General features: G+C 46.2%; 1 protein-coding gene across 2 annotated transcripts; it reads right to left on the bottom strand.

Moving 5' to 3' along the window:
- Nucleotides 1–2,281: 2,281 nt before the first annotated feature.
- Nucleotides 2,282–15,248, bottom strand: LOC116887235 (sodium-dependent glucose transporter 1). 2 transcript variants are annotated; one of them, XM_032888795.1, is made up of 4 exons: nucleotides 14,986–15,248; nucleotides 6,981–7,149; nucleotides 5,332–5,448; nucleotides 2,282–3,903 (listed from the first exon to the last, which is right to left on the bottom strand). In XM_032888795.1, the coding sequence occupies exons 1-4, from the start codon at nucleotides 15,142–15,144 to the stop codon at nucleotides 2,894–2,896; spliced, it is 1,455 nt and encodes a 484-aa protein (XP_032744686.1). In that variant the 5' UTR covers nucleotides 15,145–15,248; the 3' UTR covers nucleotides 2,282–2,893. The 2 variants fall into 2 exon arrangements, with proteins under 2 accessions (XP_032744686.1, XP_032744687.1); XM_032888796.1 differs by having other exon boundaries at nucleotides 2,721–2,746; nucleotides 14,986–15,144.
- Between the last annotated feature and the right edge of the window lie 663 nt (nucleotides 15,249–15,911).

The following is a 15,911-nucleotide window of genomic DNA, read 5'->3' on the forward strand; positions in this document are numbered from 1 at the left end:
GTGTACTTATATATAATAAATAAATAAATCTAAAAATAAAAAATAAAAAAAATAAAAAATAAAAATAAAAAAACTCTTTAAAAAAAAAAAAAGGAATTTCAAATGTCACAACACCCTGGCAATTGATGCGTGGTGAGAGTCGGGCATTTGGAAGTGGTGGAACTTTAAGCGATGGTGCCTTGTGGGAAACCTTTAGGCCGCTGTGCATTCATCTCTTAAAGTAATCAGGGAGTCTGGCCCCTTTCTCATCCTCTCCTGCATCCTGGGTGCGAGATGAGTGATTTTATTCTATTTCGTACCCTTACCACAAGCCCCAAAGCTGAGGAGTCAAGCAATCGTGGGCCAGATTCTCCGAAATTATGATCCTAAGTAACCCTCTCCTGTTTATTAGCTGATCATCCCAAGTATTTGTTATAGTGATAGAAAGCTGTTCACACCTTGGTTTGTGGAATCCAAGTAGATTTTTTAGTGTGGATTCCTAGTTCTTGTCACCAGGTTTCTCCCTCAGAGCTCCATCTTCCGAGCTCTTTAGTACTCTCTGAAGGTGGAATCCACATTTAACAAGGTTCAAAGTGGCCAAAACCCACCACCGTCTAAGGCTGTGGTGGTTTGAATGATAATGGCCTCCACAGGGCCATTTTTGTTCCCCGGGTGGTGGAACTGTTTGGGAAGGATTAGGGGGTATGGTGGTTTGAATGAGAATGCCCCCCTCAGAGGCCTACAGGGAGTGGCACTATTGGGAGGTGTGGCCTTGTTGGAGCAAGTGTGTCACAGGGTGTGGGGCTGTGAGGTTTCAAAAGCTCAAGCCAGGCCCAATGCTACTCACTCTTTCTGCTGCCTGCTGATCTGGGTGTAGAACTCTCAGCTCCTTCTCCATCACTATGTCTACCTGGATGCTACCATGCTTCCTGCCATGACAGTGGACTAAACCTCTGAACTCCTGCTCACCAGCTCTTACGAAACCCAGTGTGATGTACCCTATATAAGAGCAGGTTGTACACAGTTAACAGCAGTTGTTGTGAAGGGAGCGTCCTGGGGCTGGAATGTAGCTAAAGGGTAGAGCATTTGCCTTGCATGTGCAGGGCTCTGGCCTTGATCCTGAGCACCAAAAAGAGCTGAAAGTCACTTGCAATAAATGAATCAATTCATCAAAGCTTCCTCTTTACAGACATGAGGTGAAAGTAACCAATCACATTGCAATGTAGAAACAATGTCAGACCACATAAACCTTGGGGAACCTTTGTCAGTTTAGCATGCTTAGAGTGTAATTACCACTCAAAGCTGCTGAGAACCCACTGTAAAAGCAACAGTACCCAGATCTATTCAATTGACCCATGCCAGTGTTGCCACACTCACGTCAAATAGTCGCTCTCATCCTTAGTGCCCAGGCCATCAACCCACCTTCTTGTCTTAGTTTGGTTTCCCAGGTACTCTAAACTCGGAGAAGAGGAGCTTCCAAGGACGAATACTGCAGATTAACACTGTGGGCTAGGGAGATGGCGCAATGCTTAAGATATTTATCACTCAAGTGTGAGGACCAGAGTTTGGATCACCAGTCCCCGAGAAAATGCCAGATAGGTGTAACGGTCCATCTGTAATGGTAGGCAGGCTCAGAGAGCAGCGATAAGGACATGGTGGCTAGCCAGACAGGAGTGTCAGAGAGCTCGTCCATCAATCAGACAGTTTGCCTCGTTGAAGAGGTGAAGAGTCATCAAGGCAAACTCTCGATGCCAACCTCTGGCCTTTCTAGGCACTGCACACATGAGAACAGACACATGGGCATGCACACAAAGACATGAGAAAAAGTAAAAGTAAAACTGTCAAACATTTACAGTGTGTATGGTGTAACTACTACTCAAGACCAGCGAGAATCAACTCGGAAATAATAAAGCACAGACCCAAGCCCTAGAACAGGCCAAGGCCCTGAGAGGGCACTGTCTAGTCCCCAGCTCACAGCTCTTATGAAACCCAGTGTTATGTACAACGGACACCAAAGAAAATAGGAAATAATGTGGAACTAGGTGTCCTCGTAATCTTAATATGGTAAATAGTGATGTTTCGTTGGATTGAATCATGAGATTCAACATTTTATAAATGAAGATGGAGGGAACTACTGATTAGCCTTGCTGCAATGTTGAACAACCATTTATTGTAAGGAATATCACAATTTTATAGTTAGGATTGGTGAAATCTGGCTTTAATCTCAGAAAATTAGAACTAAAGTGTGTTATTAAGTATATTAGACAGGCCCATGTTCACATAGGAGCATATTCTTTTTTTAAAATATTATTTATTTGATGTATATGATTACACTGTAGCTGTCTTCAGACACACCAGAAGAGGGCATCAGATCTCATTACAGATGGTTGTGAGCCACCATGTGGTTGCTGGGATTTGAACTCAGGACCTCCGGAAGAGCAGTCAGTGCTCTTAACCACTAAGCCATCTCGCCAGCCCCAGGAGCATACTCTTAAAACTATTTCTGTTCTGTGTCTCACTTCATGGAAATGAAGAAGGTGCTGGCAGTTACATTGATCTCTCAGAGCTGTCTTACAGGATCTCTGGAAGTCGTGGATTTTATTTTAGAAATACTTTTCTTTCCTAGAATCATGGGCTGGGAGATAACTTCAATGAGGGCAGTGTAAGGGGTCTCAGGAGACCTGGTGCCTCATGACTGCGTGCTCCCTGTCAGCTGGAGAAGACACGGGCTGCAGAATATTTCAGGAGAGTTGCTTAGAGACCTCAGCTATGAGTTATATAAAAGCATTTCTATTGTATTTTTATTAGAGAATGTCCCATTCTTCATTTTAACCACCGCAAAAACCATTGCGCACGCACACGCGCGCGCACGCGCGCGCGCGCACGGGCTTTCACACCTTTCCACCTTCCTCTTTCATTTAGCTTCCTTGACTAGCCTAGAGCTAGAAAGTAATATTTTCTGGCCCTCACTGTTGATGCTTTTTTCCTGCTTTCGATCCAGAGGTAAGGTGGCTACTTTATACATCACAGGGAATAACACAGTTGTTAATACTGCTGAGCCCAGACACATGTACAGAATTACTGGCAGATCGGGATAGTGTCCCTGAAGAATTCCAGATAATGCAGGAGTCGCCATTAGTCCCAGGGCAGCACCAACCAGAATGAACGCAGCGGATTTCCCAGTTAAGGTGGTGTACTGCTCAATCCAGGAGATGCCGGTGGGAAACGTGGCAGCCATCGAGGCTCCATACACAGAAGACGCGATCCAGAGGCAAAGAGGGCTCTTGTCAAAAAGCACCAAAAAGAAAGATGAGGCCACGCTGCCAATGTTACACAACACCATCATGGTCCCAGGCTGTAAGAGCGTTGCGAAGAAGATGGCCAGGCCCCTGCAGGCTGCGAAGGTCCCCCAGAAGATGGAGTTCAAGCCAGCTGCCTCGCTCTCTTCCATGCCAACGTGGGAGGTGGCGAAGGAGAATACAAAAGAACCGTAGGTCACCTCAGCTCCCACGTAGAAGAAGAAGAAGAGGAAGAGGAGGCATAGCAGGGCCCTGTGGTATTTAGCTCTTCGAGCTCCCTGAGCAGACGCTGCGGATTTTTTCTGCTTTGAGCTTTTTTTAAAGAATGGAGCAAACAGGAAGACAGAAAGTACTAGAACATAGGTTCCGATGGAAGCGTATGCCCACAGAAGATTCATGTCGTCGGGTACTGCCAACACAGAGTCTGAGGCGGCTTCAAAGGATCGGTTCAAGGCTGAACGGTCTAACTGAGGCTCTGTGTGGTTCTGAGCAGATGCTGTGGTACCCCAGGCCAATTTAGCCAGCAGGGGAGCCAGAAAGGCACCCAAGGCGAAACTGAAGTGCAAGGCTTGCATATGTGGGGCTCCTTTGTCCCCCCAAAGGTCCAAGATGAGGACGTTCCCACCTACCAACAAAGGAAATGATTTAAGTTAAATACAGTAACATATCTAATACATGGCAAATGTTCTAAATTATTAAAGATTGCACCTGATTCAATTCTGTGATGTGGGATGTTCACACACACTGTCTCATGCTTATACATGACATCCAACTATCTGATCAATTACTACCTCTTAGAGGCAGGCACATTAGCAAAGACCTTTTCATATGCTGACAATTCCTTGGGGAGTTTTATTTGGTGTACACACACACACACACACACACACACACACATATATATATATATAATTGTGATGGTTTATTTAAGTTCAGCTTAGGGAGTGGCACTATTAGATGGTATGGCCCTGTTGGGGTGGGCGTGGCCTTGTTGAAGTGGGCGTGGCCTTGTTGAAGAGGGTGTGGCCTTGTTGGAGTAGGTGTGTCACTGTGGGCGTGGGCTTTAAGACCCTCATCCTAGCTGCCTGGAAGCCAGTCTTCTCCTAGCAGCCTTCAGATGAAGATGTAGAACTCTCAGCTCCTCCTGTGCCATGCCTGCCTGGACGCTGCCATGCTCCCTGCCTTGATGATAATGGACTGAACCTCTGAACCTGTAAGTCAGCCCCAATTAAATGTTGTTCTTTATAAGACTTGCCTAGGTCATGGTGTCTATTCACAGCAGTAAAACCCTAACTAAGACAACATACATACGCACATGTATACACACACTTCAGACACGTTATCAACCCTTTTTTGTACTTGCAATAATAAAAGTACTGTTTATTTATGCTTAAAAAAGATACAAAATACCCATTCAGAATCCTGGCCCTGGTGTGCCTATGACAGGAGATTATACCTATTTCAGAATCTGCCCTTAACTCTATCAGAGGACCTACAAGAAGAGAAGTTCAAATCTTCAAGTCCACGGCTATCTCTTTTTATAAAGTGATTGATTTTAAAAATGGATTCCACTCTGAATTTATGAGACAATGACTACTCTAATCCAAAGCCATTCGGCTAGGCTGGATGGCCAGTGAGTTCTCGGATCTTTCTGAGTCACCTCCCCCACCCCTTTAGGTTTTCAAAGACATCATTGCATATGCAGAAACTTTACTATAGAGGGAGGTTTTGAGAAAACAAAGGACAAAAATAATAAATGCAAAGAAAGTAGCACAAAGTCCTGGCTCTTGGCTTTCCCTCCTCAGATCCTGACAGCAGCAAACCATAACCTCTCCTAGAATGGAATCTCTAAGATCATGTATCATCAGATATGTAGAAAATCAATGCCCTAATTACACAGACAGCAGTTGCTAGCAGGGTGGTTATGAGTCTAATGACCAGATCAATAGTCCCCTGTCATTTCAAGTCCATCATGAGGAACAATTTAATACCTTCTCCACTCCTCTCAGCAGTAGCATGCCTCAGTCTCAGATAGGACCCTGAGTGACCCACTAACCTGTATCCAGAACACCAAATGAGACACCAGTAATAGACATCATGGCAGTCAGTAAGGCAGCTGTTTTACAGAAAGGAGTGAGGTAAAGACCGGCCGCAGTGAGCAGGTGGGACAGCCCTGAGAAAACACAGTTGAAAGTTGGATGTCAAAATCAGTATTCATGCAGTCTAGTCTGTATGTTGCAGTCAAGTCAGCCTAATAATAACAGCTTCCCCAAATGCAAACAGGGTCAAATTAAAAGAGGATAATCTTGTAGGGTTGTACCTTCTACGAGTAGCCATGCCCTTGTATAGTCTCTATGGATTATAAAATATAAAAGGTTATGAAATGAATATAATGTTATTACTGACAGAAGCAAACTCTAAATTATACCATTAAGCCATGTTTTATAACCAAAGAGGTAAAAACTATTTCCTTAAATGTTTTACTTTTCAGAACCACAAGGAGGCCCAGCAAAATGGCTCGATGCCACGAAGACTGATGACCTGAAGTAGAGCCCAGGAACCCGCATGTGGAAGGAGTAAGTTGTCCTCTGACCTGAACATAAGGGCTCTGGGGTGTGCACAATAATTAATTAAATGTATATTAACAATTATTAAAAATAATCCAACTGGAGGGAGAGTAGTTAGAGGGCTGGCTCAGGGACTGAGCATGGGCTATGCATGTATGAGGACCAGAGTTCTAATCCCCACCTAAAAATAAAGCAGAAAGCGGTCAAGGAACAAACTTGTGGCCTCCATGCCCCCACACACATATCTGAACATGCATGAGCCCACATACACATGAATATGAATACACAGCACACACACACACACACACACACAGAAAGAGAGAGAGAGAGAGAGAGAGAGAGAGAGAGAGAGAGAGAGAGAGAGAGAGAGAACAAAACAAAAAACTCCAAGAACTAAAAGGGATGTTTATGTATGGAATAACAAAAAGACCAAATGGGGGGACTAGTTTAGCAGTTTATAGTAAAATTTTAAAAGTTAGTTTGTGGACTTGAGAGGGAAATACAAGGCATACAGTTTCTGGGCTGGCATTTAGATCAGTGGTGGAACAACTGTGTAACAGGATTCTCCACAAACCAAACCCTACATTTATATAATCCCTATATGGATCCTCTCAGTCCGTTTTGGAAATAAGAGGGTTCACTCATGTATCCAACAGGAACAATAGGATGAGGTACAGCAGCCTGGGCTTGACACTGATGTGAGGCAGCAGATGTAAATGCAGCATGCGTTGCCATCAACCTTCTGCTCCCCTTCCTGTCCAACCCAGGTTTAAGAGCAGAAGTTTCTTACATCTACAGCTCTAGGAATCCCACTGTGCCTCGGATAAGCACAACTCTGGGGACAACCCTCTTCTGTGTGTCTGGAATAGCGCCTGGGGTGCCTGGGGTTCGGTGAAGGCTGACAAGACTTGGGATTGCTAGCGCTCCCTCCGCAGGGTTAGTCGTTTCCAGAGGGCTCCGTAATGATTGGGTATCATGGACCCGGAACATTAGACCCTGGCAAGGCGGTTGTGAGGGTCAGCAAAGCATAATACTTCGATTGCCCATGTCTCCACACTACAGCTAAATATGTTAAGTTTAGAGACAAATTGCAAAGTTAGTAACAGAAACAAAGGAACGAAAATCACTCCTCGCTTACCCAAAAGTAGAAAATGATTCATGCAGTCGAAAAGCACCCCACCAACCACAGAGCCGCCCAGGTAGCCGAGGGCTCGGCCCACGAAGATTTCAGAAAGGCTGCTGATGTTCCGGTTCACGTTTCTGGCCAGGTCTGGAAATGTGGGTCCCAGCACAGCAGCGCTCACTCCCTGCAATTTACAAAGCCAAAAGCTCTTACTTACGAAGTAATATTTATCTAATTATATCTGTAGTTGTAAAAAAAAATATTAGTGGGGTGCAGAGAGTGGCTTCAAGGCCCACAGCAAGGATGGAATATTCTGTAACACTAAAGTCACACAACCGTGGAGTTACCGTTGCTTTTCTTCATTTCAAACCTCTCAAGTTTTCAAAAGCTCTTTAATTCTGTTTCCTGTTTGACAGTACCTTAAAAGCTAGTATGGAGCTGGGGGTGTAGCAGTGGTCGACTGCTTATCTAGCATGCACAAGCCCAAGTCCAAGGACTAGCGCATCAAATTAATAATTATTTTTATTTTTCCCCTGTATTTAATATGTGTGCATGCACACATGTGTATGCCATTGCATGAATGTCTAGATCAGGGGACGACTTGTGTGAGTCAATTCTCGCTTTCCACCGTGTGGCTTCTGAGGGTCAAACTCAGGCCATCACATCTTAAACCAACTTAAACTGCTGAATCATCTCACCAGTAATAATAATAGTAATAATTATTATTATTATTACTTATAAGATGTATCGTTAATCTTATATTTGAAATAAGGTTTTAGTATTGTATTTACAAATATAAGTGCCAATATGATAATTTACATACCAAAGTTCTAAATATCACATTGTTCTAATTTTTATATTATTAAAACTCAACTGCTTCTGGTGCAGATGGGGTTCCACACACACAGAACACACAGGAGATAAGTCAACTGAGCTTACTCAAATCTACACTTTCCTTCAAAGGAACCCTCAGCCATCAGAAGCACAGGATGTCAACCTTCCTTGCAATACATTACACACACCGGGTACAGCATGAATTTGACAATTGGATGTTTAAAAAATGACAATTTATTATTCAAAGTAAGTTTGGCCTGTAGCTAACTCTGTGTATGTAAGGAACTCCATCCCAACCTGTCAGCACCCTGTAACCTTCTGAGTGTACTTCCCATAACGCATGGCCAATTTCATGGGCTGCACAATGTGTAGGTTATGTTCAAACAACTCAAAATTTAAACTGAACCAATCGCAGCTACTTCAGTATATTCCCCTTCCCTTTTCTGTGTATAAACCTTCCTTTTCCCCGCTGTTGGCTACTTCTGTTGACTCCAGAAGCTGTCCAACTTAAGACTCTCCCTTTGCTCAAACAAAAAGTTTTTTTTTTCTTTTTTTCGGAGCTGGGGACCGAACCCAGGACCTTGCGCTTGCTGGGCAAGCGCTCTACCACTGAGCTAAATCCCCAACCCCCAAACAAAAAGTTTTAAAAACATTTATGTGTGTGCGTGGGGACCTAAATGTGTGTATGCACACTTACCTGTACCCAGCGGCCAGAAGAGGGTGTTCTACCCTGAAACTGGAGTCACTGGAGCTAGCTGATGTGGGGCTGAGAAGCAAATCCAGGCCCTTGAAAGACCAGCAGGTGCCCTTCCTTAACTCCTGACCTACCCTCCAACCCCTTAAACAACGTTTTGCCAAATCAAAGGGTTTGGCATCCAATGTGCAGTGCTAAAAGAGACGTCTGGTGGTGGCCTTGACATCAAACGGTCATACAAAAGTGCCAGCCAGAGTCTCTCGTGCCCCACGACCTCGCACAGCAGCGGAGGTCTCTGCAGGTTGCCTCCTTGACTGGAGCTCTATGGATCTGTGTAGTCCTCTGCGGTGCAGACACCTCATTGGACCGCCAGCCTTAGGAACGAATCCCTCCACCGGTGAAGGTATCTGGGAACCTGATATCTGGGACACGTGCTTATCCCCACAAAGTTAAGGGCCCAGAGCCTGTGTACATGTGGGGCTGGGACAGGAGTAAATTCACTTTGTTAAGACATCTTTGAACTATCCCGTAGCTAGAATGGGGACATTTTCACATAGACGAACTTGCTCACTTGCCAGGTACAATAGAAGAAAGCCTCACCTTAAAATCAGTGCCTTGCGCTCTTTAAACATCATTTTTTTTTTTTCCCAGAGCTGAGGACTGAACCCAGGGCCTTGTGCTTGCTAGGCAAGTGCTCTACCGCTGAGCTAAATCTCCAACCCTTACACTCTTTAAAGCAGCGGCTCTAAACCCTCCTAACGTTCCTCATGTTTTGGTGACCCCCAACTGTAAACTATTTTAATTGCTACTTCGTAACTGTACTGTAAATATCTGTGTTTTCCAATGCTCTTAGGAGACCCCTGTGAAAAGGTAATTCAGCCCCCACAAGGGAGTGAGGACCCACAGACTCGAGGACCACTGTTTTAAAGGGTTCCCAGTCGCTCACATGGGAGGCAGCCATCCGCAGAAGGATCATGGTGTTTACCAAGGCTACTGTCCGCAGAAGGTGTGCAGTAGGGGTGGTCACCCTCACAGCACCCAACAGCCAGAGGGGCTAAGCCACACCACGCTGAGGGCTCAGTACCTTGGCCCAGGAATCCACACACTCATGACCTGTTCCAGCTCAGCAGGGAGGAAAATGGCAGAATCTAGACTTGTCCTTCGGCAGGGGAAGCAGCGACCAGGGGAGGCAGCGGCCAGGGCACCCTCCTCCTGGGTCAGCCCAGAAGGATCCTCAAAGCTCCTGAGGCTGCCAGGATTGTGGTTTCCGCTCTCTCTAAGTAGAGCAGCGAGGTTTAAACAAATAGTAATACAATAAATTTTAAACGAGCTAACGACCAGAGGGGGCCCTTGGAAAAAGAAAAAACAGTCTTAAATATCTTCTCACATATCTACTATTCTATTTGCTTATTCTGTCACTAAATGCTAAAGCAGGTGTGGTGACATTTATGATCTTAGCATTCCTGAGACTTTGGTTAGGCAAAGAGGGGGCAAGCTTATGTGAATGAAGTATTCTTTTAAAAAGAAAAAAGGAGGAGGAGAAGTCCACGTTCTTTCCTGGCTGATGTATCTTAGGTAGTGTGTGGTTCCTAGGATGCTGCTGATTTAATTTTCAAAGGCCTAGGCATCTAGAGGTTGCCCGATTCACAACTTTCCCAGTCTGAATCTTTTTGCATAATATTCCTATTGAACTCCTTCCTACTGTGCCCTGAAGATTAAGGTCAATAAATGTTAGATTATAAGTAATGCATGAAGTTTAAACTGCTAGAAATGAGACCAAAAGGAATGGGCCTGGAGAGATAGCTCAGTGGTTAAGAGCACTGGCTGCTCTTCCAGAGGTCCTGAGTTCAATTCCCAGCAACCACATGGTGGCTCACAACCATCTGTAGTGGGATCCAATGTCCTCTTCTGGTGTGGCTGAAGACAGCCACAGTGTATAAATCAATCAATCAATCAATCAATCAAAAAATAAAAAAGAATCCCAGTATGTAGGTATCCAGGGGTGATAAGTTCACTTAGGTAAAGACTGTCTATATGACATGCAGATGTTTTATTTTATTAAGGAAGTTGAGTTCAGTTCTAAAATGAGAAGAGGAAAGACACAGGACCAAGTTGAATAAATAGGGACATTACAGTGCCTTCCAGGAAGCCCTGGGGTCAGCTAATCTGCACTCCGACCCTCTATTTATTCTTTTAAACTCTCATATGTAAGGGTCTGGCCCAGCAGCCGTCCCTGTAGTCCTAGCTAATCAAGAGACTCACCTCATAAAACTCTTGCAACAGACACAAACAACTTTCTTGCCAAGGGCACTAATACTGTACTGGAACTCTCCCCTGGTCATGAACCATGGTCATCTTGAGTCTTGCTGTTTGCGGTTAATTGTTTGGTCTGAAGGGACAACCGTGGAAGTGACTATCAAGTTCCCCTGGCCAGGGTAGGAATTCCCAGAGCCACTGGCACGCAAACATCGAGCTGATGTTTAACCCGGCAGCAAGCACAAAAAGAATTAAGTACCAAGGAAATGACTTGGCAGATTCTCATGCTAAGTAGGCAGTAGTAAAACTACTAAGCAGTTTGAACGAACTCCAGGGGTCGGCCCAAATCCAATCACCTATCAAAACCTATTTAGTATGGGGTACTAAGGATCTGAACTACAAAGGATGTAAATCCCTTGCTAAGCAGGGCCGCAAGGAGAGTTTGTGCGCCTCCTGGAGCTCGCTGGCTCGGTCCTCAAAGCTTCTAGCATTAAAAGCGCTGCCCTCTAAGATACGCCGCCGTGGCGGGGTGTATGTGTACACACAAAAAGACACCCCCCCAAAAAAAAAAACCCAAACTGTAACAAAACATTGGCGGATATGTATTTTCACTGCAAAGGGCTTTTAACCTGCGTTTGCGTCCCCACTCCATCCATCCTTTCAGTTAAGACACTGAAGTTCCAAACCCTGTGATTTTAGTGGCTGGCTGAGTCAGACACGGATGGACCGGTCTCTTTCCCAGTCCACCGGAAGTGCCCATTTTCTGGGTGGCGATCGGACGGTGCCCCATGCAGAAACACTGTGCTGTAACAGTAGTTGTGGTTAAATCAGAAGTTGTGTTTTCCCAGCAGGGCTCCTGACCACAAGGCACTCGAGCTGTTCACCATGCAGGTTGTATAACCGCTAAGCAGGGAGGCACACACTCAAAGGCAATAGGGGACCCAGCTCCTGCGTTGCCTGGATGGCTGCAGTCATAAGCGTTTCTAACGGGTGGCAACCAGTGGCTCCCACTGGGGAGCCACTGGGGAGCATAGACTGAGTCCTTCTGAATTGTCTCTGCTGCACCCGGTGATAGCATCTGAGTCCTCACAGTCACCTAATCTGTGACATGATCCAATAGGCAAAGCTTCTGTGCATTAACCCAAAGTGTATTTGTGTATCTCCACTAGGACCCGTCTACAAGCAGACAGCCTTCTCAAGAACATAGGCTCTGATTGCCCTGAAGGTGTTAGCTTTCTATACACGCGCGCGCGCGCGCGCGCGCGCGCGCGCGCGCGCACACACACACACACACACACACACACACACACACACACACACACACTTGCAGGAAAACACAGGGAAATGCTATAGTCTTTGGATAAGCCGTAAACCAGAGCTATAGCCAAATTCCCTCCACATCCTTAGTGGGTTGACTAGAATTGCCGAGTGGAAAGCTCTCCTGGCTATCCTGAAGATCACGGCTGCTTGTGATACCCTCACTGGAAATGGCCTGTTCAATTACTAACTGATCACGACCAAACACATGTCAGTAAAAAAGGGTATTGTGCGTCCAGTCATTGTGCGCACAAGACCTAGGCATTGCTATGGGTACAACCAAACACTTGAGTCACATTAAACAAACTTAATGCCGCTAAGTGAGATGCTATACCCCTGTAGCATGATTCATAGGGGGCTTCCCACCAGACCTTGTTTTCTTAGAGGTGAATGGATTTAATTGATGTCTGCTTGGTCACCACTAGGTGGCGATCTTTTCCACCTCGTGGGCCTTTATTGAGCTTGTAGCCGTCTGCCTTCTGAATTACTTCTCTGGACGTTTCTATTCCTTCCATAATCAAAGACGAGTGCCTATCTTTGACGTTGATAAACACGTTAGTCTCCATTTTGGAAAGATTCTAATAGAGGTCCGCGTATTCATTTTGCAGCAGTGGGGTGCTAGTTGTACGGAACATAAAGCCACCTGCGACCTGGGGAAAATTCTGGTCTCGTAACCGGTGAAAACTCCCATGGGTTCCAAAATATGGAGCCATTTTCTGAAAGGTAGAGCATTCACATACGGATTGGAACAAAATTTCACTTTCTAGCTCCTCTTTGGGGGCTGGAGGGATTGCTCAATGACTTATAACTTATCCACAGGGCCTCAGTTCTGCTCCCAGCACCCATGTTGGGTATCTCACAGTTGGTTTCCGGGGCACCAGTATTCACACGCACGACCCTGTACACGTGATTGCAGACTCTGTGGTTTCCCACAACGCTAACACTGAGTAAGGAAACCTGTCAGGGGAGACAAGCACACTGTGTTCATATGAGCAACCATCGGGTAGTCTGAAAGCGTCAGGAATAGTGGAGGGCAAGCCCAGCGATAACAAAGCTTTCAAATACTCGTGGTTAGTGGCTCTCCAGGTTCATCTACCTTATGTGCCAGGCTAGCTACGAAAATTAATAACTCTTTAAATTAGACAATTTTACGGCCAACTAGTGATCTTAACATGCCCTAGACTAGCGGTTCTTACCTATGGCTCACAACCTTTCAACGTGGTCACATGTCAGATATCCTGCATCTCAGATACCTACATTATAATTCATAACAATAACAAAATTACAGTTATGAAGTAGCAACCAGAATAATCTACGGTTGGAGGTCACCTGTATTACAGGGTGGTAGCATTGGGAAGGTTGAGAGCCACTGGTTTAGACAAAGGCTATAGAGACTTTCACTCTAACCCTGTTGAATTCCTTATTATGGTGGCTCCTGGAGTGTTTGATTTTGGTCTGGTTGGGTCTCCACAGAAGCCCGTTATAAAAGAGTGTGCTCTGCTTTCTAAGTCCTCTCGACCTGATAACCGTTCCTGTTGGGTTCCCTTGACTCACAGTTGTCTCTACCATCCCCTGAAGGTGTAAAGAATTGCCTGGCCAATCTGCCATTGTCCATTATGGATTCTGTAACTGAACCAAACTGCCCATGGCCCAGAAAGTGCCGTTGGTGCCCATTTCACACTGAGAGGTTGGCCCAAAAGGAAAGGGGGATTATTAACTCACCCTACGGCTGCTTCTCTGTGTAGGCCACTATAACCTATCAGGACACTCCAACAACTGGACTTTTAGGAAAGGATATTCTTAGACAAGTTGCTGACTAGCTAAGTACTGAGGCCATCACAGATGCACACAGCCCAAATGTCCAAAGCAGGTGAGTGAGTTGTATGCAATTGCCTAATCTCTATACATTTTCTGGGACCATAGGTACTAGCCATACTTCAGAGAGTTTTCCTAGCCTTCTCTAGCTCAAGCCCTGTCGGTTCTGGTTCCTCTCTTTGTGCAAAGAAACTGTTACATCAACAAGTGTAACCTTTGCTTTTCAGTAAGAGCAATAACACCAAAAGGTTAACCGCTGGCTTTCAGAGGAAATTCCTTGGGCCCCTTAGGAAGTGGTCTATATTTCAATAATGCCCGGTTCTAAGTGCACTGCTCCCTGCTCTAGGCCCAGGTGAGCCCCTTACCTAGGCAGAAGCCACCCAGGATGAAGGACCAGGGTGAGCAGTACGGCAAGACGTGAGTAAGAGCATCAGAGCAGTGGTTCTAACCAAAGCACCTTCCAGGAGGACTCACAGCAAGGCCTGGCCCACAGACGGACTGACTCTGCTTCCCGCCTAAGATTTAGTTAGCTACGATCACTCCACAGACAACTCACATCTCTCCACGGTCACAGTTACCAAAAGACCAAGGGAGGTCATCATGAAGAGTGGGTGGGTAAGGAGTCTAAGTAGTCGGTGAAAGTCACTTCTTGCCTTGCACTTTGCTCCAAGAGAAACATTTAAGGACCCGAAGGCTCGATTTATGTAGCATTATCATAGAGAGAGACACCTTCCTGGTTTTACCAACCTAACCAACTCTGTGACCTGGGAAAAGTCCCTTCTTACTTGGGGCCTACTTTTCAGCTTCGAAATTAAGTTGCCAGCTGGCTCTGGTCAGGGCCTGAGGAAGAGCTCCCGGAAGGCACATTTCTGTCTAACCACCTGGGCCAGCATACATGAGCACAGCGCCTCTCTCTCTCTCTCTCTCTCTCTCTCTCTCTCTCTCTCTCTCTCTCTCTCTCTCTCTCTCTCTCTCTCTCTCTCTCGAAAACATTAGGGTAATCAATTTCATGTCTGATGAAAATTGTACCCATTCCCCTGGCAGGTTCAATAACGTTGCATAGAGGTCATCCAGTGTGCAGGTGGTTACAGCCTCAGCTCTCACCATTCCCAGGAAAGCAGCATTCAGAACCACAGTGGTGAACCAGCGCAGTGTTCTTCCCACTTGGTCACTCGACGTGGCCTGCAGCCCACTCTTCCCTGGGGTCTCGGACTGGAGGAGGTGCTGCTCAACAGCGGTGGCCCCAGACCCACGGGACTCCATTTCCGACCCCAGCTTCGTGGCTCCAGACAAAGGGTTTTTGGTGCGGTCCAGCTTTCTGCCAGGGTCCCTGGAGCTCTGAGCCCCAGTTCTTTCTAACCAGAAGATTCTTTCCAGAGCCTCCTCCCCCACGGACAGTCCTGAGTCAGGGCCTCGGGAAGTTACACTTTGGACTGTGCACGTGGTGACACTCGCACCCATCTTGCACAGCTCCTAAGAAGATCGTTTGGCAGAAATAGGCCTTTCTCAGCAATCAGGGGCCAGGCTTCTTGGGGGGAAGGGAATGTGTTTGCCTGGAAGACCAGATTCTCCCTGGATACTCCTTCGGGATCGCTCCCGTGTAAGCGCGCACTGGTGGACGCACTGGTACCCAGAGGGAGAAAAAGCTGGAAGCCTAGCCTCAGAGTAGCCCAGTCAAGAGGCACTGGAGTTTGGTTCCCAGTACCCACCCTGGGCAGTTTACAACCTACCTGTAACTCTACTCCGAGGGGGCACCACTTCTGCAAGCGGAGGAAACTGGAGTTTCCTCTTCAGGTCATCTGGGAGCAAAGAAGCCATAGTCTGGTCCCACCTTACCCGACTTCCCAAACTCCCCGCCGGTCCTGTCCGCTACCAATCTACCATTTGCCACATTCACGCTACCTTCAGCTTTCACACATAGCATCTCAACCGTCCCGACACAGAATCCGCCTTAGCCCTGTACAGCCAAGAGGAACGTGGCTTACAGAGTACGGAACAACTCACCCAGGAGTAGTCAGCGAATCCCCACT

The sequence above is a fragment of the Rattus rattus genome, chromosome 18 (genome assembly GCF_011064425.1).
Source record: "Rattus rattus isolate New Zealand chromosome 18, Rrattus_CSIRO_v1, whole genome shotgun sequence".
Lineage (NCBI taxonomy): Eukaryota > Metazoa > Chordata > Mammalia > Rodentia > Muridae > Rattus > Rattus rattus.